The sequence below is a fragment of the Cetorhinus maximus genome, chromosome 31 (genome assembly GCF_964194155.1).
Source record: "Cetorhinus maximus chromosome 31, sCetMax3.hap1.1, whole genome shotgun sequence".
Lineage (NCBI taxonomy): Eukaryota > Metazoa > Chordata > Chondrichthyes > Lamniformes > Cetorhinidae > Cetorhinus > Cetorhinus maximus.
In genome coordinates this window covers 6,517,738-6,540,685 of record NC_135909.1, presented here as the reverse complement: position 1 = coordinate 6,540,685, position 22,948 = coordinate 6,517,738, and the positions used below count along the sequence as shown (strand labels likewise).

General features: G+C 49.3%; 1 protein-coding gene across 1 annotated transcript in view; it reads left to right on the top strand.

The window, feature by feature from the left end:
- The window catches only part of stx5a (syntaxin 5A), a 38,583-nt gene extending 22,329 nt beyond the window's left edge, over positions 1–16,254 (top strand). The window contains exons 5-11 of the mRNA XM_078532945.1: positions 6,607–6,677; positions 7,461–7,577; positions 8,145–8,201; positions 9,862–9,946; positions 12,595–12,695; positions 15,000–15,121; positions 15,776–16,254. Of these exons, the coding sequence (XP_078389071.1) occupies positions 6,607–6,677; positions 7,461–7,577; positions 8,145–8,201; positions 9,862–9,946; positions 12,595–12,695; positions 15,000–15,121; positions 15,776–15,935 (713 nt within the window). The 3' untranslated portion in view covers positions 15,936–16,254. The remainder of the gene's footprint in view (positions 1–6,606; positions 6,678–7,460; positions 7,578–8,144; positions 8,202–9,861; positions 9,947–12,594; positions 12,696–14,999; positions 15,122–15,775) is intronic.
- The last annotated feature ends 6,694 nt before the right edge of the window (positions 16,255–22,948 follow it).

Here is a 22,948-nt window from a genome sequence, read left to right as displayed (position 1 = left end):
TCTGTTCGCCACACTGACCAAGGGCCTCGACCTACTCCCCACACATCAGCCGAAAACCAATCTGTGGGTAGTGTGCCAGTACGCACGCGCGCGGGTGATCTCACCCACACACGGGTGGCCTTGGATTATATTAGCTGCTCTCCTTTCTCCCAGTGTATAGTGTTACGAGCGGAGAGTCGAAGCCTGTCTCTGGCCTGGAGCACTCAGGAGCCTCTTGCATGTCCCATCCCGCCACCCGGGACCTGTTTCTCAAGTTTTTCAATTCCCATCCCCGAAACTCCCTGGAGAAACCCACCGCTGTCCTACTCTTCAGCCAAGCACTAGGTGGCGCCTGTGTTCTGCGGCCGACAACACCATAGAAAGCAGAGGGGACCTATAAATAGAAACTTGCTTCACTTGACCTTGCTGATAAAACCAAACTTCGATCTGTGGCCAACAGCGAGGATGATATGAATCATCGGCAGCAGGACGTCGGGAGGCTAGCAGAATGGGGCAGCAAGTGAAATTTAATTCAGAGGAGTGCAAAGTGATGCGTTTTGGCAGAAGGGATGGACAGACAATTTAGACTTAATGGCTCACTCCTGATGGAAAGTTGAACAGCCAGAGGCCGTGGTCCACATTGGGATCCGTGACATCGGCAGGAAAAGGGATGAGGCTCTGAAAGCAGATCTTAGGGAGCCAGGAAAGGAATTAAAAAGCAGGACCCCTCAAGAGCAGTAATCTCAAGATTACTCCCAGTGCCACGTTCTAGTGAGCATTTGGATAGGAAGATTGAGCGGTTCAACATGTGGCTAGAGAATGGAGTAAGAGAGAGGGCTTTAGATTTGGGACCGGTTCTGGGGCAGGTGGGACCGGTACAAAAAGGGCAGGTTACACCTTAACAGGACTGGGACTAATGTCCTTGAGGGGACGTTTGCCAATGCTGTTTAAACTAGATTGGCAGGGGGATAGGAACCTGTGCGGAAATTGAGTGGAGAGGAGAAAACCTGGCAGTGGGAAGTAGAGAAGTATTAACTGATAAGGAGGATATAATCGGAGAGTAGTATCAAGGTAAATAGAATACTTGAAGAGTTTGATAGAATTAGAGTAGGCAATAGTAAGCCATTCGACAGGGTCAGAGTAAGGGGGAAAGTAAAAAATGTACATGTATGTGAATGTACGGAGTGTGGTTAGTAAGACTGGTGAACCACGGGCAAATGGAATTATGATATTATTACTATAACAGAGACCTGGCTCATAGGGCAGGACTGGGTGTTAGATGTTCCTGGGTACAAGGTGTTTAGGAGAGACAGGAAAGGAAGAAAAGTGGTGGGTGAGGGGAGCGGCAGTATTAAGATGGCACTGCAGCACTGGAGAAAGGGGATGCTGCAGAGGGGGCCAAGGACAGAATCCCTCTGGCTGGAGATAAGGGATGAAAAAGGTGCAATAACGTTGATTGGTGTCGTATACAGGCCACCAACCAGCGGAAGGGAAGTGGAGAAACAAATCTGAAAAGAAATTAGGTGCAGGAATTGTAAATTATACTGGGGGACTTCAGTTATCCAAATATAGACTGGGACAGGAATAGTGCAAAAGGGACAAGAGGGGAGAGAGTTCCTGGAATATGTTCGAGATAATATTCTGCAGCAGTATGTTTCCAGTCCAATGAGAAGGCAGGCACTGTTGGACCTGATTCGGGGGAATGAGTGGGCCTAAGAGGGTGAAATATCAGTGGGAGAGCTTTTAGGGGACAGTGACCATTGTATCATAAGGCTTAGGTTGGCCGTGGCGCAGAGCAAGGAGCAATCCAGAGCAGGGATAATTAATTGGGGGAAAGCCAACTTTGATGGGATGAGAATGCACCTGAGTCGAGTGAGTTGGAATCAAACGTTGGCAGAAAAGACAGTGGCTGAACCATGGGCCACCTTCAAAGAAACAGTATTGCAGGCAATGTCAAGGTATATTCCCTTGAAGGAGAAAGGTAGGGCAAATAAATCCAGAGCACCCCGGATGACGAGCGGTTTAGAGGCAAAGGTGAAAAGAAGAAGTGCGTGTACGACAGATGTCAGGTAGAAAATACAAAGGAGAATCAAGCTGGAAATGGAAGGGCCAGAGGAGAAGTGAAAAATCTAATAAGAAAAGCAAGGAGAGGGCATGAAAAGAGACTGGCAGCGAACGTAAAAGGGAATCCCAAAGTCTTCTATAAGCATATAAATAATAAAAGGGTGATAAAAGAAAGAGTAGGGCCAATTGGAGGTTTAAAAAAGGGGACCTGTATGTGGACGCAGGAGAAATAGTGGAGGTATTAAACGAGTACTTTGTATTTGTCTATACAAATGAAAAAGATGTTACCCAGGTCTGGGTGAGAGAGGAGGTAACTGGTACACTAGAAGAATTTACAATTGAGTTGGAGGTCGGTATTAGAAGGCTTCATTTACTTAAAGCAGTTAAGCACCAGGACCGGATGAGGCTACATCCAAGGATATTGAGGGAAGTGAGAGTGGAAATTGCAGAGGCACTAGTGATAATCTTCCTGTCATCCTTAGACACAGGGGTGATGCCAGAGGAGTGGAGAATTTGAATGTTGCACCCTTGTTTGAAAAGGGGTGCAAGGATAAAGCCAGCAACTACAGACCAGTCAGTTTGACTTCAGTGGTAGGGAAACTTCTGGAAACCAGTTTGGCACAAAATCAGCAGTCACTTAGACAAGTGCATGATAATTAAGGAAAGCCAGCATGGATTCATTAAGGGAAAATCACGTTTAACTAACTTGCTGGAGTTTTTGGAGGAGGTAACAGAGAAGGTTGATGAGGGCAACACTGTTGATGTGATGTATATGGATTTTCAAAAGGCATTTGATACAGTGCCACACAACAGACTTGTGAGCAAAATTCCAGCTCGTGGAATAAAAGGGAAAGGAGGCAATTGGATAAGAAATTGGCTGAGTGACTAGAAACAGAATAGTAATAAATGGTTGTTTTTCAGATTGGAGGAAGGTTTGTAGTGGAGTTCCCCAGGGGTCAGTATTGGGACCCTTGCTCTTCCTGATATATATTAATGACCGAGACTGTGGTGTGCAGGGCATGATTTCAAAATCTGAAGATGATACAAACTGTGATGAGGATAGTCTTGACCTTCAAAAGGACATAGATATGTTGGTGGATTGGGCAGACAAGGGGCAGATGAGGTTCAATGCAGAGAATTGGATTGCTATCTGGAAAGAATGTGCAAGGTACAGACTAGGCAGAATGCTTAGCGACAAGGTAGAGGACTAGGTAGAGTGCTTTTTCAGAGAGCCAGTGCACCCGTGATGGGCTGAATGGCCTCCTCCTGCACTGTAAAGGTTCTGGGGGTTTATGCACTTTGAAGATGACAGGGCGTATGGAGAGAGCAGTTAGCAAAGCAGATGGAATCTTGGGTTTCATAAATAGAGGCATCAAGTACAAAAGCAGGGAGGTTATGCTGAACCTTTATAAAGCTCTGGTTAGGCCATAACTTGAGTATTGTGTCCAGTCCTGGTCACCGCACTTTAGGAAGGAGGTGAGGGTCTTTGAGTGGGTTGCGGAGGAGATTGACCAGAATGGTCCCAGGGATGAGGGGATTTTAGCTACAGGGTTAGGTTAGAGAAGCTGGGGTTGTTCTCTTTGGGGCAAAGGAGATTAAGTGGGGGATTTGATAGAGGTGGACAAGTTGATGACAGGTTTGGATAATGATAAAGAAAAGATGTTCCCATTAACTGATGATAAAAAGGTTACGAGACTCAGATTTAAGGTTTCTGGGCAAGAACTGCTGGAGCGATGTGAGGAGGAACCTTTCTCTGCAGCGAGTGGTAATGAGCTGGAACTCACTGCCCATGAGGGAGGTGGAAGCGGAGACGGTGAATGATTTCAAAAGGAAATTGGGTGGGCAATATACCCGGGATACAAACAGTGCTGGAAAAACTCAGTAGGTCCGGCAGCATCTGTGGAGAGAAAAGCAGAGTTAATGTTTCGAGCCCGTATGACACTTCCTCAGAACAGATACCCAGGAATGAGTTACAGGCTGGAGCCTAATCAGGGGTTTATATGTAGAATACCAGTCCATAGATTTGGGTCCATAATCCAGGCTGACACACCCGTTGCAGAACTGAGGGGGTGTTGCACTGTCAGGGTGCCACCATTCAGTTGAGGGAAGTAAACTTGCAGAGCGACAGGAATAGGGTGGGGGAATGAGACCGATTAAATTGCTCTACAGAGAGTCAGCATGGATTAGTTGGTCTGAAAGGCCTCCTATGCCATAGTGACTATATGACTTCCCATTGACACATTTCTTAACACTTCTGACAGCTGTATCCCATTTAATTTCCTATCTCCGCATTTTCTAATGGAGTCTGTCTATGTAAATATTGCTATGACAGAACAGGTTGGGGCTCTTTTCTCCAGCAAGGAGAAGGCTGAGGGGTGGCTTGATATAGGTGTTTAAGATTAAAAAAGGGTTTGACAGGGTAGACGTAGACATGACATTTGGGGAGCCCAAACCAGGGGCCATCAATATAAAATAGCCACTGATAAATCCAATAGGGAATTCAGGAGAAACATCTTTACCCAGAGAGTGGTGGGAATGTGGAACTTGACACCACAGAGAGTGCTTGAAGCCGAATGGGTGGGTCTAGGCCCACCCTCCTCCAACTGCTTCATCAATGACCTTCCCTCCATCATAAGGTCAGAAGTGGGGATGTTCACTGATGATTGCACAAAGTTAAGCACCATTCATGACCCCTCAGATACTGAAACAGTATGTGCCCATATGTAGCAAGACCTGGACAAAGTTTAGGCTTGGCTTGATAAGTGTCAAGCGCCATTCCTGTCACACTTGCCAGGCAGTGACCATCTCCCTTAATGTTCAACAGCATTATCATCATTCTCAACTTTCTGGGGGCTACTATTGACCAGAAATTTAACTTGAACAGCTATACAAATACCTTGGCTGCAAGAACAGGTCAAAAGTTGGGAATCCTGTAATGAGTGACTCACCATCTGACTCCCCAAAGCATGTCCACCATCTACAAGTCAGGAGTGTGATGGAATATTCTCCACTTGTCTTGATGAGTGCAGCTCCCACAACACTCAAGGAGCTCAACACCGTCCAGGACAAAGCAGCCCCGCTTGATCGGCACCTGATGCACCACCTTAAACATTCACTCCCTCCACCACTGATGCACAGTGGCAGCAGTGTGCACCATCTACAAAATGCACTGCAGCAACTCACCAAGGCTCCTTCAACAGCCCATTCCAAACCTGCGACCTCTACCACCTAGAAGGACAAGGATAGCAGATGCATGGGAGACCACCTCCAAATTCTCCTCCACCATTCTGACTTGGAACTTTATCGCCGTTCCTTCACTGGCTGGGTCAAAATCCTGGAACTCCCTCCCTAACAGCACTGTTGGTGTACCTACACCACATGGACTGCAGCGGTTCAAGAAGGCAGCTCACCACCATCTTCTCAGGGGCAACTAGGGATGGGGGACAAATGCTGACCTAACCAGCGATGCCCATATCCCAAAAAAAATTATAGGTATGCTTAAGGGAAATCTATGTAAACATCAGAGAGGGAAATGAATAGAAGGTTATGTTGATGCGGAGGTGTGGTGTTGGAGGCAAAGGGGGATTAGCACTGGCCGAGGCCAGTTTCCCTGCTCTAAACCCTATGTAATTCTTTACGGTATTCCACAAGCTCTACAGAACCTTCTGGAAAGCTGCAGTTAATTTCTAGATGCACAACTCCTTACGTAATTTAGTTGGCTAAAACCACAGCTAACTGCGCACACTCGAATGCTCCAGGTTCAATCCCTAGTCTATGTTTGCTGGCCCTAGTTTGATGCCTACATACAATCATTCAAGGCCAGTAAGCCTTGGTTAGAGAAGAAGTAAATCGGCTAGTGTTCCAAATCTGAAACACCATCTCTGCTGGGTTTGGCTGTGATATGTGCTGTCGTGGAGTTGCTCCCTGATGCTCTCTCGGGTCATATCTGAGTAGCCTTTCAGGTGATAAACTGCTCTTCTAATAGTAACCTGGCCAGTCGGAGCCTCAGCTTCACTTTTCAACTGAGAGGAGGCACCTCTGACAGTGCAGCACCCCCTCAGTACAGCACAGGGTGTGTCAGCCTGGATTATGGACCCAAATCTCTGGACTGTTATTCTATATATGAACCCCTCGATTAGATTCCAGTCTGTAACTCACTCCCGGGTATCTGTTATTCTATATATAAACCACCCGAACCCCTCGATTAGATTCCAGTCTGTAACTCACTCCCGGGTATCTGTTATTCTATATATAAACCACCCCGAACCCCTTGATTAGATTCCAATCTGTAACTCACTCCCGGTATCTGTTATTTTATATATAAAACCCCCCCCGCCCGAACCCCTCGATTAGATTCCAGTCTGTAACTCAATCATTGGTATCTGTTATTCTATATATAAACCATCCAAACCCCTCGATTAGATTCCAGTCTGTAACTCACTCCCGGGTATCTGTTATTCTATATATATAAACCACCCCGAACCCCTCGATTAGATTCTGTTTTGAATTTGTGTTTTAATTGGTTTTAACTTGTACTGATGCTGACTCCTGATTCTGTGACAGTGGCGAAGCGGAAATCCTTGTTCGATGACAAAGCTGTTGAAATCGAGGAGTTGACGTACATCATCAAACAGGTTCGGCATGTTAAACTGAAATGCTGCATTGGTTTTTTTTTTTGAACTGCATGACTTTCTCCCCTGAAGAAAGACAGACTTACTCTATACAGCACCTTTCACAACCTCAGGATGTCCCAAAGCGCTTTGCAGCCAATGAGGTGCCTTGCTGACAGTGAGGCGGCTTGGGTCCGTCATTAAGATGTGAAGGGTGCTTTGGAAATGCAATTCCATTGTTCCTATGTCAGAGGAACCAAGTTACTGGCAACGATTAAAAAACCTACAATGGCCTTAGAAGGGGTTAAAACGCCAGAGAGCCTTGTAGAGGGCTCCAGTGGAAAGGGGCTCATCCTGACTCCCTGCTTCAAGAGCCAGACTGGGTGGGGGGACCAGCATCCACAGGCTGATTCATACCTGGAGCATGTGTGGGGGAGTGTTGGCAAAAACTGCTGTCATGGTTCTCAGTAACCAAAGGACACAGATCTAAGGCCATTGGAAATAAGTGGGGAGGTGAGAATGTTTTTTTTTAAACACAGCGAGTTGTTGTGATCTGGAAGGCGCTGCCTGAAAGGGCGGCGGAAGCAAATTCAATTGGGACTTTCAAAAGGGGCATTGGATAAATATTTGATGCTTGAAAGATTTGCAGGGCTATGGGAGAAGGTGTGGGATTAATTGGATGGCTCTTTCAAAGTAGAAGGCACAGGCACGGTGGGCGGAATGACCCCCTCTCCTGCGCTGTAAGATTATACGTTTTAGTCCATAGGTTCCAAATGCTCTTCTTGTGATTTGTTTCCTAACGGATAGGATATAAACAGCCTGAACAAGCAGATCGCACAACTGCAAGACTTCGTCAGAGCCAAGGAGAGCCAGAATGGTCGACACCTACAGACGCATTCCAATACCATTGTGGTCTCGCTGCAGGTAACCCCCAACCCTGCCTGCCCTGGCTATCCACCCCTGAGGCTGTCTGCTCCTCAGGGACAGTGTCGAGGGAATGCCGCTGGTTTTCTTCATCTCCGCGTGGTTTATCGATGAACCTGTACACCGCTGTTGGATGTGAGCATTGCTGGCTAGACTGGCCCCACCATTGGGCGGCATGCCTGGGCCCTAAGCTCTGCAATTCCCTGTCCAAACCTCTCCACCTCTCTCTGTCTCGCCACCTTTAGGATGCTGCTTAAAGCCCACCTCTTTAACCAAGCTTTTAGTCATCTAATATGTCCTCGTGTGGTACGGTATGAGATTTTTTTTCGGCAGTGCTCCCGTGCCTCAGGACATGTCACTGGAAGGGCGTTATATAAATGGAACTTGTTTATTGCCAGTGCCCTAGTTACCCTGAGGCAGTAATGATTTGCCTAGGTCACAGCAGTGTCTGCAGTTTCACTTGCCCCTGAGCGAGCCAGAGTTAGCTGGGGCCGGCCTGTCTGATCTAGAGAACGTGCCAACACTCAAACCTGATGTTTTATAACCTGTTGTCTTTTTCCTTTGCAGTCCCGGCTGGCTTCCATGTCGAACGATTTTAAGTCGGTTCTTGAAGTGAGGACAGAGGTAACGCAAACTTTAGCTTTGAAACCTTTGGTTCCGCGGCAGAGTCGCTTAGCTGAGTGCTGATCGTTCTCCCGCAGCCTGCGTCACTGCGGTAGAACACACTTAAAGTGCGGCTGCTTTCAGCATATGGAGGAAGGTGAATCAATGCAAGTTGCCGATCGTAGCAACATGGGAACGGGAGGAGGCCATTCAACTCCTCAAATCTCTCCCAATCTGTATGATAACTCCATCTCGCCACCTTGGTTCTGTAACCCTTGGTACCCTAGCCCAACAAAAACTATCAGTGGTTTTGGGTAGAGGATTCCGCACCCCCACCCACCCTTCCCCACCTCACCCCAAGTAGACAACTTACAAACACAGCGGAGGGGGAGAGACACTGCATCTAATTTCATTGAGCTCCCATTCCTGATCACTGTACACTGACCCAACTGGACGATATATGTGTGTGTGTGTGTGTACGCGCATGTGCATCAGGCTTGCATAGGTAGCCTGCCCACTGTCAAATAGCTCTCCTGGGCCTAATACATGAAAAATAATCACTTGGTTGAGATGCCAGAGGACAGACTGCAATGGAATTGTAGCCCAGTGAGGATTAGTGCCTTCAGATGGCAAGGGCAGAATTTTTAACTTCATCTGTAGTTTAAGGCCCTGAGGGTCATATTTTGTAATTAATTTATCCCAACTTGGTTCCAGTGTACTCAACAGATAATTCCATTAACTGGAGCAGGTGGGTCTTGGTACACAATGAAATTAAACTTCATCTGTTATCTCCTGATCCCTATTTGTGAATCATTTGGGCCTCTTCCTTCCTCTGCTAATCCCCTCCAGCTATCACCTCGGCCCATTAGCAAACCCCGCTGATAGAGAGTGAAAGGCTGGAAGGTCAAAGCAGGAAACAGGGACATTGAAGTAAATATCGCAGAGGATTACAGACACTTGCCTGTGTATGTACTGTACCCAATGTCACACCTGTTATCAGGCCCCTTAGCCTCTAGGTCTTGGCAGTCACTCAGGAAATCTCCTTGTGTGAGATGCAGTAAAGGCTGTGACAGACTGAAACGTCTGAGGCTCCATTGTGTGTGTGCCCTCTGATAGAAGTATTGTGTCAGTAGGTGTGGGCATGGCTGGTGCAGAGTGGAGCCAGGAATAGCGCTTGTCTGTCATGCTATCTGAGGTGGCAAGGTAGGGAACGAGTGACTCCTGTATGTAGCAGATCAGGACTATAAAGGGTCACTAAAGTCAGAACTTCTGCTAAGTTACCTCTTGTAATCAGGCAGTACTGATGCAAAGCGACTGCTCAGGGGAATTAAATCACTGGGATAGAGCCCACTGCTTCATTTTAACTCTGAAATCTAGGGACTTGGGTGTTTCTGAGCTTGCCTCCCAGGGTCTGTCAGATCTGCTCCCAGTCCAGGCACTCAATTTGTTCTCTGTGGATCACTGTGAGCTATCCAAGTCAAGAGAGTTGGACACAATGGTGTTATCTCTGGGGGAGCAGCGTACATGTCACCTAGTGTCCATGTAAAGACAGCTATGGAATGGATGTGGAGTGGGACAGATATGGGGACATGGGGTTAGGAGTGTATATGAAATGTGCCCAGTGACCTCAGGGTTTGTAACTTATGTCTGGTGTCTTGTACGTCCTTTTCCTAATTGGCAGAATCTCAAAATGCAGAGGAACAGGAGAGAGCAGTTCTCACATGCCACAGTATCGAGCCTTCCACCATCAGCTGCAAATGGTTATGGTAAGCACCATCTCATTTACTGCCAGCCACTAAACGTTAACAGTAATTACTGATCCAGATATGTGACAGTGAAGTACTACACCCTGTCCCTCACTGATCAGATACGGTATAGTGGAATGTTACACCCTGTCCCTCACTGATCAGATACGGTATAGTGGACTGTTACACCCTGTCCCTCACTGATCAGATACGGTATAGTGGAATGTTACACCCTGTCCCTCACTGATCAGATACGGTATAGTGGAATGTTACACCCTGTCCCTCACTGATCAGATACGGTATAGTGGAATGTTACAACCTGGCCTTAACTCATCCAGATATGGTATAGTGGGATGTTTCACCCTGGCCTTAACTCATCCAGATATGGTATAGTGGAGTGTTACACCCTGGCCTTAACACATCCAGATATGGTATAGTGGAGTGTTACACCCTGGCCTTAACTCATCCAGATATGGTATAGTGGAGTGTTACACTCTGTCCTTCACTGATCTGGAAATGGGGTGAGTGAGTATTACTGTCCTTTATCGGTTTGAATATGGGGTGTCTGATTGCTGCCAGCTATATTGAAGAAGCGGTGACTTCTGGGGAATTATTTTGTGGGGTGAGGGGTGCTAGTGGTGGTGGGGGAGAGGAGGGCGGTAATGAAACTTCGGGATAAAACAATTTGATTTGAGTTTGTATGTTGAATCTGTAGAGCAGTGGTACAATCTGTGCCCATGCTGGTTCCCTGCATCTCCTGTTGTGGAACATTGGGAATGGGCCGTTCAGCCCCTCAATCCTGTTCTGTCATTTTATTAGCTCATGGCTGAACAGCACCTTAACTCCATCTACCCGTCCTGGCTCCACATACCTTAATATCCGTGTCTAACAAATCTGTCAATTTGGCTTTCATCAGAGCATGGCAGGTCACTGATCTGAAACGTTAATTCTGTCTCTTTCCCTACAGAACTTGCCGAGTACTTCCAGCATTTTCTGTTCTTATTACACCAGCTAGATTTGTAATCCCTGGAATTTAGAAGGTCAAGTGGTGATTGAAGTTTTCAAGATATTAAGGGAGACAGTTTTGCTCTATCTACCCTTCTTCCACTGGCTGGGGAGTCTCGGGGGTGTAGGGACTGTACCCGCGCGGATTTAGCCCAAAAAATTAGAGCCAGACCCCTCAGGAGTGAAATTAGGAATCACTTCTGCACACACAGGGTAGTAGAAGTTTGGAACATATCAGTTAATTTTATAGTGGAGTTTTGATAGATTCTTGTCAGCCATGATCTTATTGAGTGGTGGAGCAGGCCATGTAGCTGCCTCCCATCCTGTAAGTTAGGACACACTTCTCCACGCTAGGGATTGTAGGCGTGTAGAGAACCTTCCCAGGGAGAGCAGTTGATGCTCCCTCAATTAATAAGAAGTCTGCGAGTGATAGATTTTCGCTAGCCAAGAATAGCGAGGGACATGGAGCCAGAACGGGGGGATGGAGTTGAGATACAAATGAGCCTCGATCTCGCTGAACTGCTTCACCCTGTTCTGTGCACCCCACCCTCCTTCAAGACGAATGGCCTGGCTGTAATTTTAAGGTTCTGCTTCCTTGTTCTGGGCTTCCTCACCCCCACAAGAGGAAATAATTTCTTGTCTATCAACTCTCAAATCCTTTAATCATCTTAAGCATTTTAATCTGATCACCCTTTTAATCTTTTGTGTTCGAGGGAATACAAGCCCTAGACTGTGTAATCTGTCCTTTATAATTTAAACCTTTTATCCCTGGTATCATTCTGCTGAATCTGCACCACACCCACTCCTCCTTCCTGCAGCGTGGTGCCCAGAAATGAACTCAGTTACTGCAGGTGGGGTAAAGGCAAAATGCTGCGGGTGTTGGAAATCTGAAACAAAAACAAAAAATGCTGGAAAAGCTCAGCAGGTCTGACAGCATCTGCGGAGAGAAAGATAGAGTTAACGTTTCGAATCCATGTGACTCTTCTTTAGAGCAGATGGGGGGGTCTATCAGGGCTTTGTGTAATGATAGGGGTGGGGAATGGCAGCATTAATGTGGGATTGTTGATCCGCTCCCTGTGCTCTTCACTGAAGAAACACAGCCTGCCTGTGCAGTTGTGGGGTGTTGGGGCTGGGGGGGCGCTGTCACTTGGCACTTGCGCTACCAACTAGCTGCTGTACTGCAGAGCCCCATCCTATCTCCTACACACAGATGCTGGGGTGATTTGGGAATGGGAACCTCAGCCCATCAGGGTCTGCCGAACCGTCTTGGGATTTAAAAAAAATTCCTTCGCAGGATGTGGGCGTCGCCGGCTAGTCCAACATTTATTGCCCATTCCTCGAAGGTGGTGGTGAGCTGCCACTTTGAACCCTGCAGATCATGTGGTGTAGGTACACCCACAGTGATGTTAGGAAGGGAATTCCAGGATTTTGACCCAGCGACAGTGAAGGAACAGCCGATATATTTCCAACTCAGGATGGTGGGTGGCATGAGGGGGATATTGCAGGTGGTGGTGGTTCCATGACGCTATTCTATGATGGGATTCACCATCACGCAGGGAATCAGTTTTTCCCCCTTGGCCTCCCATCCTGGTGATTTTCATTACACCCCATCAGCCTTGTGGTGTTTGCTAATGTCTCTAATCTCTGTGTCTCTGCCTGCACAGGAGGATCAGTGTTGCTGCAAGATGACGCTCGCAGAGCAGGCGATGTCGCCATTGACATGGACGCCAAGACCAGCCAGCAGCTTCAGCTCATCGACGAGCAGGTAGGGAGGACCATACCTTAAGTATTGCTGAAAAAGACATTTTGTCAAAGCTTTTCGTCTTTCAATCATCAAGACAATCGCAAGAATACCTATATCAGGGGAAGCAACAACTAAACAAAATAAGTGTCAGCCATTCGCTGGTTCATTCCTCGCCAATGCCTTGACCAATCAGTCAAGCTGCCTGGTTTAAATTTCAAACAATGCTTGGCAGTTAACTGTCAGTCGCCATTAACTGGTGCATTCTCCATGGCAACACCTCTACCAATCAGAGTCCACTTGCCAACCAGTCAGCACACACTTTTCATACAGTAAAGTTGTTGCTTCCCATGACATTTTGTCCTGATGAGTGCAAGACAAAAAGCTTTGACAAAATGTCTTTTTTCAGCAATACTCAAGTTCTGTACTATTAGACAACTATTTGACCATACCTTCCTTACTGCTCCCCCTTCTCCCTGCCCTCCCCACCCTTGACCTGAGCAATGGCTGTACAGGTGCTTTTAAAAACATTTTTCATGGGATGTGAGCGTCGCTGGCTAGGCCAGCATTTAATCCCCATCCCTAGTTGCCCCTTGAGATGGTGGGGGTGAGCTGCCATCTTGAACCGCTGCAGTCCCTGTGGTGTAGGTACACCCACAGCACTGTTAGGGAGGGAGTTCCAGGATTTTGACCCAGCGACAGTGAAGGAACAGCCGATATATTTCCAAGTCAGGATGGTGAGTGACTTGGGGGAGAACTTCCAGCAGGTGGTGTTCCCATGCATGTACTGCCCTTGTCCTTCTAGGTGGTAGTGGTGCTGTCCATCTTTTTACCTGGCCAGCCTGGTCTTCATGCGGGGGTGGAGGGGTGGGGGGGGGCATCTTTTTACCTGGCCAGCCTGGTCTTCATGCGGGGGGTGGGGGGCATCTTTTTACCTGGCCAGCCTGGTCTTCATGCAGGGGGGGGCATCTTTTTACCTGGCCAACCTGGTCTTCATGCCGGAGGGGGGGGGTGCGGGGGGGCCAGAAATGTGGGCATTAATTTGCTATTCTACTTTAGAGGACATCGCAGTGCAGCTTGATCCTGTATGTGAAGACACACATCCCTGTAGGGGCCACTGAGTGGCAGCATGCTCCCCTCCCTCACTGCCGCTAACCCTGCTGGGAGTGTGACACAAGTCGGGGGGGTGGCAACTGGTCGCTCAGCCTGGTACTGCACCACATGGCACATTGACCCAAGAGATTGGCATTTGTGGGGTGGGGGGATGGGGAGCCACCAGGACTCCAGTCCTGAAGCCGCCTGTAATAAGAGCCAGCTACCAGGTGCATCTTGTTTGTTGTGAATGTAATCGTTTGTTCTGGGTAGTCTAACAGAGGGCGCCTTGTGGCGCAGTGGGTAGCGCCCCTGCCTCTGAACCAGAAGCTCCAGGTTCGAGTCCCACTCCAGGATATGATGGTCACGGAAGATGTGTTCATAGCATAGCCAAACAGGTTGATTGTCAGCCTGCAAATCCTTCCAATACACCCACAGTGGGCTGTAAGATGGGGAGAGTCTCCTAGTCAGCCAGAACCTGTAGAAGGTGGCAGCAAACCTTTGCACTGCCTTGGACAAGCATAACCATGGACCAACACATGGAAGTCCATGGTCGCCAATGCCCTCTTAGGGCATGGTCCCAGAAGGGACAGAGCTTAACCAAGCTCAAAGAGGGGATTAAACTTGGAGGGGGCATTCGTACCCGTATATTGCGGTGCAGTACTTGAGTGGGGGACTGGTCTTGGCTGTAGTGAGTGCTTTTTTCCTTTATGCTTTCATGGGATGTGGGTGTCGCTGGCAAGGCCCACATTTGTTGCCCCTTGAACTGAGTGACTCGCTCGGCCATTTCAGAGGGGCAGTTAAGAGTCAATCACATTGCTGTGTGGATCTGGAGTCACATGTAGGCCCAGACCGGGTAAAGACGGCCGATTTCCTTCCCTAAAGGGACGTTAGTGAACCAGATGGGTTTTTCCGACAATCGATGATAGCTGCCATGGTTACTGTCTCTGAGACGAGCTCTCAATTCCAGATTTATTAATTAAATTTTAATTCCACCAGCTGCCGTGGTGGGATTTGAACACACGACCCCCGAGCATTAGCCTAGGCCTGTGGTGGGTTGCGGGGTAGCTGCCCGCCAAAGGAGAACTCCTCCCCCCCCACCCCTCCAAGGAGCATGTTCCACGATCCAGTCCCACCCACCCCCCACTCCCCAACTCTCATAGCAAAGAGCACTGAGGAAACGGCCTGCCTTAACCTGGTGTCTTTTTCTCCTCCTCCTTCCCCACACCCGCCCAGGACTCCTACATCCAGAGCAGAGCGGACACGATGCAAAACATCGAAGCCACCATCGTGGAACTGGGCTCCATATTCCAGCAGCTTGCACACATGGTCAAGGAGCAGGAGGAGACCATACAGAGGTAGGACGGAGAGGGGCGTGATGGGGTCAGGGTGCCACCTCAACACCCCTGGCCCAGGGGCGCAAGTCGGGTGCCCCAGAGGGGTTGGTAGAAATAAGATTCCAGGCGGGTACCTAGAATCTTGCAGTGCAGAAGGAGGCCACTCAGCCCATCGTGAGCTTGGGAGCTACCTTTCCATGTTGATGCCCTACCCTGTGCCCTGACACTCTGGTTTCCCCACAGCGCGAGGCATCTTACCAGAGTCGGCCAGTTTTCACGTGCCTGTCGGGCTATTTGACTTTGGGTGGCATCCTGGCCAAGCTTGCTCCTGGACACTTCTCCCCTCCCCCAGCCAGCAATTGCGAGTTTTCCGCTTTGGAGTTGCTGCTTGCGATCGGGGAAATGGGGGTGGGTGGGGAAACCCAGCAAGGCACCCGCCCTGGCACATCCCATGGCCTCAAACCTGATGGGGGGGAGGATAACCTTGGGGATACAGAGCAAGGGGGCGGCCGTTAAAGGGGCAGTGAGCTGAGACTCCCAAGTTCAGACTCTGGAGGGCTGGGTTTTGGTTTGGGGGGGGCGGGGTGGGGTGGGGGTCGCGCTGCGTTGCGCTGCATTACGCCCACAACAAGCCACTGGCACCGCACCCGAACTCTCGTCTCCCCTTGCCCGTAGGATCGACGCCAACGTCGAGGACACACAGCTGAATGTGGAGGCGGCCCACTCGGAGATCCTGAAGTACTTCCAGTCCGTCACCTCCAACCGCTGGCTGATGATCAAGATCTTCCTCATCCTCGCTGTTTTCTTCATCGTCTTTGTGGTGTTCCTGGCCTAGAACCGAACCAACCCCCTCCCCCCAACCCACCCCCCCTAACCCACCCCCAGCCCATCCACCGGCCCCCCCCCCCACCGCCCAAGAGTGCTCTCCTTCTCCACGGACTTGGCGTCGAAGGCCGGAGAAACGCAAGCGGCGGCAGAGTTGGACCAAACACTTTCCCCCTCTGACCAGAGTTCGAAGGTGGCCGTGGCTGCCTTGTGCAGCGCTGTTCTCCGCAGGATTTTGCCGAACTCCACCGAAAACAGGCCCCCTCCCCCACCCTCCCACACAATCTGCAGCCAACTGGAGCGAAAGGAGAAAAGTCCAGAACTGTACAGCAGGGGCCAGCCTGTGGACGTCCGAAAAGGGGGCACTTAACCTTTGGCTCTCGACAACTTCCCCCTCCCGCTCTGTGGGACATGTTAACCCTCCCTGTCCCTCCCTGCGACACTGCTGCTGCTGCACGACTGCAGCGTTTTCCTCACCCTCCTCGACCTTGTCCTGCCAGATCAGCAAAAAACCCAGGAGTTACCGGAACGGAACTGTCTCCAGCCAAGAAAACGGACTTGGCGCACCCTTCAAAAACCGAGACCATTCACACCCGCAGGCCAGCTTTTCACCTAGACTCACCCCACCCCCTCGTCTGTCTCCCGCCAGGCGCCGGCTGCTTTTAAATCGAAACGCGGCACTGCTCGGGTTGCCTCGAGGTTCAACCGTTGACTGTCGACGAGGCTACTTAGCGAGCGACCCGACGTGAATGCGGACCAGTCTGCTTCGCCTTAGGAGTTGGAAGCTGTTTGCGACCCTCCCCCCACTCCTCCTGCTCCTCCTCCTCCACTCCGCCAGGCCTCCGTCAACGTGGGAAGACTGGACGCTATCGTAACTCGGGCTGGGGATTTAGAATCTACCGAGGCCTGTGGTTGGAACGTGCTGCTTTGCTCGCTCTCTCCCCGCATGCGAACTTTGAACTGTCCCCTCGATGCCTTTTTACTCGCCCTTCTTTTCCCTCCCTGCACCCCCCGCGCCCCCCCCCCCCTCCCCCCCCCCCCCAACAACACACACACAAAAAAACGGTTGAGAGCTCTTGTCTCAATTTCTTCCTCCCCCACCTGCATCACGTCCTCTTGAAGGCGCCGGGAGGTGCTGGGCGCTCATCGTCTCACCCGTGTTCCTGCACGCGAGACCCCAGTAGCTGGCAGACCTGGCTCTCCCACCCTGGAAGACTTTGCAGAGCAGCCCAATCCTGGTTCGTGCCACCCAGGTAGGGCCTCTGAGCTGTGGCGGGGTGCAGGGGGGGGTGTGGGATCACTAGACAGTGACAAGGAGCATGACCCCCTTGACTGATTTTAGTCCCATTCCGAGCTCTGTTAAATCTGCCCAGTAACCTGCGGCGGTTACATAAAAGATCTCAGCCAAGGAGACAGAAAATACAAGAAAATGAGTCCTGAGAAGGTTCCGGATGATTCTGTAAAATGTCTGTCACACACGGGTTATGGATTACATAACCATGGTTGACCATATTTCACTCTGCCGGCTCCTCCAGAGAGAGCGAGAATCGGGAGCGACCCTTTATAAAGTGTTTGTCAACAGTTTACTCATGTTCAGTATTGTGGAGATGTCAGTGGGGAGCCCTTTCTAATTGTTGCTGAGCCACCATGGCAGTCTCTACGGGGGGTGAGAAATGGAAGGGAAAGGGGAGAGAATGATGGAAGGGAAAATGGGGAATTGCCGCCCCCTCCCCCTTTTGAGTTGCTGCTGAATCCCAGATTCCCGCTCGCTGGTGATTATCACCGAGCCTCGGTGATTTGATCCCAGATTCCCGCTCGCTGGTGATTATCACTGAGCCTCGGTGATTTGATCCCAGATTCCCGCTCGCTGGTGATTATCACTGAGCCTCGGTGATTTGATCCCAGATTCCCGCTCGCTGGTGATTATCACTGAGCCTCGGTGATTTGATCCCAGATTCCCGCTCGCTGGTGATTATCACCGAGCCTCGGTGATTTGATCCCAGATTCCCGCTCGCTGGTGATTATCACTGAGCCTTGCCTCCTCCAGCCGCTGTGTGTTAGAACCGATGGCTGGGAGCAGGTCCCAACAAAATTTGAATGGAATCCCTCTACAAATGTGAAGCTTCCCTCCTGCAAGCGGGGTGCCTCATGCCAGTATTTCCCCCACACCGTCGTGCTACACCATGCCAAAAAAACCACCGCGAGCAATATCCCTCCCCCCACCCCCGCTCACCGACTCCCTCTGCCAACCAGTCCCTCCCCCGGCCTCACTCACCACCCCTCCACCCGCTCTCATTGGGCAAGTTTCTGAGGACCCAGCCTGCTCGGTCCTAGCAGCCTTGGCCACGGCTATTTGGCCGTGGAGGGGATGGTATGCAAGTCACCCGTCTCCCCTCACCCCCCCAGACCTGGCTGGACGACGGCTAGAAGTGCAAAACCTCCTGAACCCAGAGGTGCTGAGACCCAGTGCAGCACCGTAACACTGACCAGACTGAAAGTATAACACGCGTGTCACTGACCCTCTTCAGCATCTGAGCTGACCAGCTTTCCACTTTTAAAAAAACCCTCTGATTACTTTAGCCAGGAGTTGGTTTTTTTTTTAAGTTCTAATCAATTTGATTTTTTTTTTTAAAAAAAAAATGTAATTATTTCTTAACTTAAGATGTAACAAATTATTATTAAACTAGGTTCCTGCGCTTGCAAGTGTAATTCCGGCTTGTGTTGCATTGACTTAGCGGTTATTCCGGGTCGCGCAGGATTAACACTTGGTTTTCTGTGGAGCGTTTACCAAACAGCGAGCCGCGTACCGAGGAAGGACTGCCGACGGTTTGCGCCCCCCCCAAGGAAGCACAAGGATGAGCGCAAAGGGCTTTGGACCAGCTTGAGTTTGCAACCACTTGTGCCCCTCTGCACCTGCGACCACCCCTCCCCCCCTCCCCCGCCACCTAACGTCCCAGTTTACGATCCACCCCGGGGCTCCGGAAGGAAGGTGGGCCCTCGGCGAGCTTGACTCTGCTGCCGATAAATCGGGGAAGGCAAGCGACGCAGGTCTGCACGTCGGAGAGCGCTCGGTGCGTCAGAAGGCGGTCTCCTCGCTGTGCAGGTTGAAGCTCGTCTTCCACTGGGGAGGGGACCGGCACGGCAAGATCTACGGTGTGTGTGTGTGCAACTCCAGTTTTATATTAAAAATAAACGCATCCCCCCCCACCCTGTCCCCCAGGACGCTCCTGCTGTAAATGAAGCTTTTCTGCTCTTTGTATTTTTCCGAGGAGCAGGTTAGTGTGAACTGTATAAAACTGTACATAAAGTTCCTGCTTGGTATCTGTAGATTAGCTTGTTCTTGTCCTTTTTTTGGTTTTGATAAATTACTGTGATCTGGGTCACCGCAGGGCAGAGTGCCCCACGCTCTTTCCCCTCGTCCCCACCCCCACCAACACACCCTCCCCAGATCCATATGTCTGCTCCCCCGCCCTCCCTGCTGCAGACACCCTCCATTGCCCCATCAGTGTTAAAGTCAGAATCTCTGCCTGCACTGTTTGTCCATTGTTGCTGCACAACTCTCTACAGTCCTTTAATTCACATTTCCCCCTACCAAGCCCCGTTTCCCCTCTCTCTCCATTCACTCTCTCACTCACCCACCTTGTTCTAGAGTGTCCATTCCAGAGATGCCCTCTGCCAGTCCAGCCCCCAACCAGCTGTTCAGAGAGGGTGGACTCGGGTGCTTAACCTGTGGCCAAACTCTCTTCCACTTCACACGTCTACACTCGGTGGCAGAGGAACGCTTGATACTGATCAAAAGTAGGAGCCCTACTGTCCCTGCTAACCCCCTCTCTCCGGCCCACTCTCTGTCTCTCTCTCTATGGTGGCAAACTATGCCATTCCCTGCAATCGAACCTGTGATCTTTCTAGTATGAGGGGCTCTGTATTGTACTGAAGTGTAAAGTACCAGGCACGCCTTGCAACCTCTGAGCTTCGGAGAGGACCAACTCCTGCTTCCTTGCATGGTGGTCAAGAGTGGGGCTACCTCCCGCACCCCCCTCAACCCCCCCCCAATAACCTGCCACTCCGAGGCTCAATGACAGAGGCTGAGGGAGTAACTGGAGTGTCAGGTAGTGGTGAGCAGACAGTGCTGGCTTTATCTGAGTCTGCGTGAGAAGTAACTTCAGATGACTATTTTTCTGCTTGGAAGTGCATCCCTTTGTTATGGAACACTATTGTAATATATGCGCTAATTATTTTTTCTTAAAAAATGTATAATATGTATTCATTTCAGCCCAAAGATTCACACCTCAATAAAGCAGGTAATAAACTTCTTCAGGATCCCCTAGCTCAACACTGCATTTTTGGAAACTTGTGTTCATTTCAAGGTAAGAGCAGGAATGCTGCCCCAATCCACTGTCAAACACTCCCAGGACAGGTACAGCACGGGGTTAGATAGAGAGTAAAGCTCCCTCTACACTGTCCCCATCAAACACTCCCAGGACAGGTACAGCATGGGGTTAGATATAGAGTAAAGCTCCCTCTACACTGTCCCCATCAAACACTCCCAGGGCAGGTACAGCACGGGGTTAGATACAGAGTAAAGCTCCCTCTACACTGTCCCCATCAAACACTCCCAGGACAGGTACAGCACGGGGTTAGATACAGAGTAAAGCTCCCTCTACACTGTCCCCATCAAACACTCCCAGGACAGGTACAGCACGGGGTTAGATACAGAGTAAAGCTCCCTCTACACTGTCCCCATCAAATACTCCCAGGGCAGGTACAGCATGGGGTTAGATACAGAGTAAAGCTCCCTCCCAAGTTGAAAGAAGACATTAGTAAACTTTCAGAATGGAATTTTAATTGACTAATGAACTTAGCACAAGTGAGAGGTATTACATTTTAGTAAGAAGGTAATATATTGCCTGAAAAATAAGAATCTAAGAGAGGTAGAGGAACAGAGGGATCACGAAAAGTAGTGACGCAGGTCAGTATATAAGGAAGCAAACAAAGCACCGGTGTTTATTTCTAGTGGGATAGAGTTGAAAACAAGGGAGTTATGTTAAACTTGCATTGAACCTTGGTTCGACCACATTGGAGTTCCTGCGCAAAGCTCTGGTCTCCATTTTATGAAAAAAGAAGGATATGGAGGCACTGGAGAAGGTGCAAAAATGATTTACTGGGATGGTACCAGAACGGAGAGGTTATACACATAAGGAAAGACTGACCAGGCTGACGTTCCTGTCTCAAAAATGGGTTGTGAGGGGTGACCTTTTGAGGCCTTTCACATAATGGAAGGGTTTGATAGAGTAGAGGCAGAGCAGATGTTTCCACTAATAGCAGAGACCAGAACTAGAGGTTATCAGTATAGGATAGTCACTAATAAATCCAATCAGGAATTTGAGAGAAACTTCTTTACCCAGAGAGTGGTGAGAATGCAGCACACGCTACCACAGTGAGTGGTTGAGGTGAATACTATAGATGCGTTTAAGGGATAAACGCACGGGAGAAAAGAATAGAAGGGTATGTTGATGGGGTGAGATGAAGAGAGGGTGGGGAAGAGGCTTTTGTGGAGCATAAACACCAGCGTGGACCAAGTGACTGAGTCCACAGCACAGACACAGGCTAATGTATAGTCAACCAGACCCCACAAAAAAAGACGTTAACTGAATGTGAGATGCCTTGTCTTATCATTCTAACTGTGGCTCGGTGGGGGCCTTTCTCATCTGAGTCAGAAGGTTGAAGGTTCAGATCTCATTCCAGACCCTTGAGCGCATAACCCATAAAGCAAACACTTTTAAAAAAAATTTTTCACAGGATGTGGGCGTCGCTGGCAAGGCCAGCATTTGTTGCCCATCCGTATTTGCCCTTGAACTGAGTGGCTCGCTCGGCCATTTCAGAGGGCTCTTACGAGTCAACCACGTTGCTGTGGGTCTGGAGTCACATGTAGGCCAGACCAGGTAAGGATGGTGGATTTCCTTCTCCTAAAGGGACATTGGTGCACTAGGTGGGATTTGTATAATGATCAGTGATGGTTGTCATGGTCGCCATTACTGAGACTGGGTTCATAATTCCAGATTTACATAGGACTTAGGAGTAGAGCATTCAGCCCTTTGTGCCCGCTTCGCCATTCAATAAGTTCACAGCTGGTCTGATTGTGGTCTCCACTCCACTTTCCTGCCTGCCCCCGATAACCCTTGACTCAAAAATCTGTCCAACTCTGCCTTGAATCAATTCAATTGCCCAGTCTTCACTGCTTTCTGGGGAAGAGAATTCCACATACTAATGACCCTCTTGAGGGAAAAAAAAATTCTCCTCGTCTCCATCTTAAACGGTAGACCTCTTGTCCTTAAACTGTGTCCCCTGATTCTAGACGCTCCCACAAGTGGAAATATCCTCTCAGCATCTACCCTGTCAAGTCGCCACAGGACCTTCTAATGTTTTAACAAGATCACCACTCATTCCTCTAAACTCCAATGGATGTAGGCCCAATCTGTTCAACCTTTCTTCATAAGATAAGGCCCTCATCCCAGGCGTGAGTCGAACTGCTAACACAATTTTATCTTTTTTCAAGTAAGGAGACCAAATTTGCCATAGCATTCGAGATTTGATCTCACCAAGGCCCTGTACAGCCGCAGTAAAACTCTACTTTTATTGCAAGGGGAATAAAATATAAACAACATTCTATTTGCCTTCCTAATCACTTGCTGTACCTGCATCCTAACTCTACCTGATTCATGTACCAGGACACCCAGATCATAGATCCCCCTATACCACCGAGTTCTGCATTCTCTCACCGTTTAAATAGTACACTGCTTTTCTATTCTTCCTGCCATCGTGGACAAGTTCACATTTTCCCACATACCTTCATCTGCCAAATTTTTGCCCACTCACTGAACCTGTCTACTACATCCCTTTGCAGACCCTCTACCTCCTAACTTACTTTGCATACCTATCTTGGTGTCATCGGCAAATTTAGCAACCATGCATTCGGCCCCTTCGTCCAAATCATTGATGTAGATTGTAAATAGCTGAGGCTCC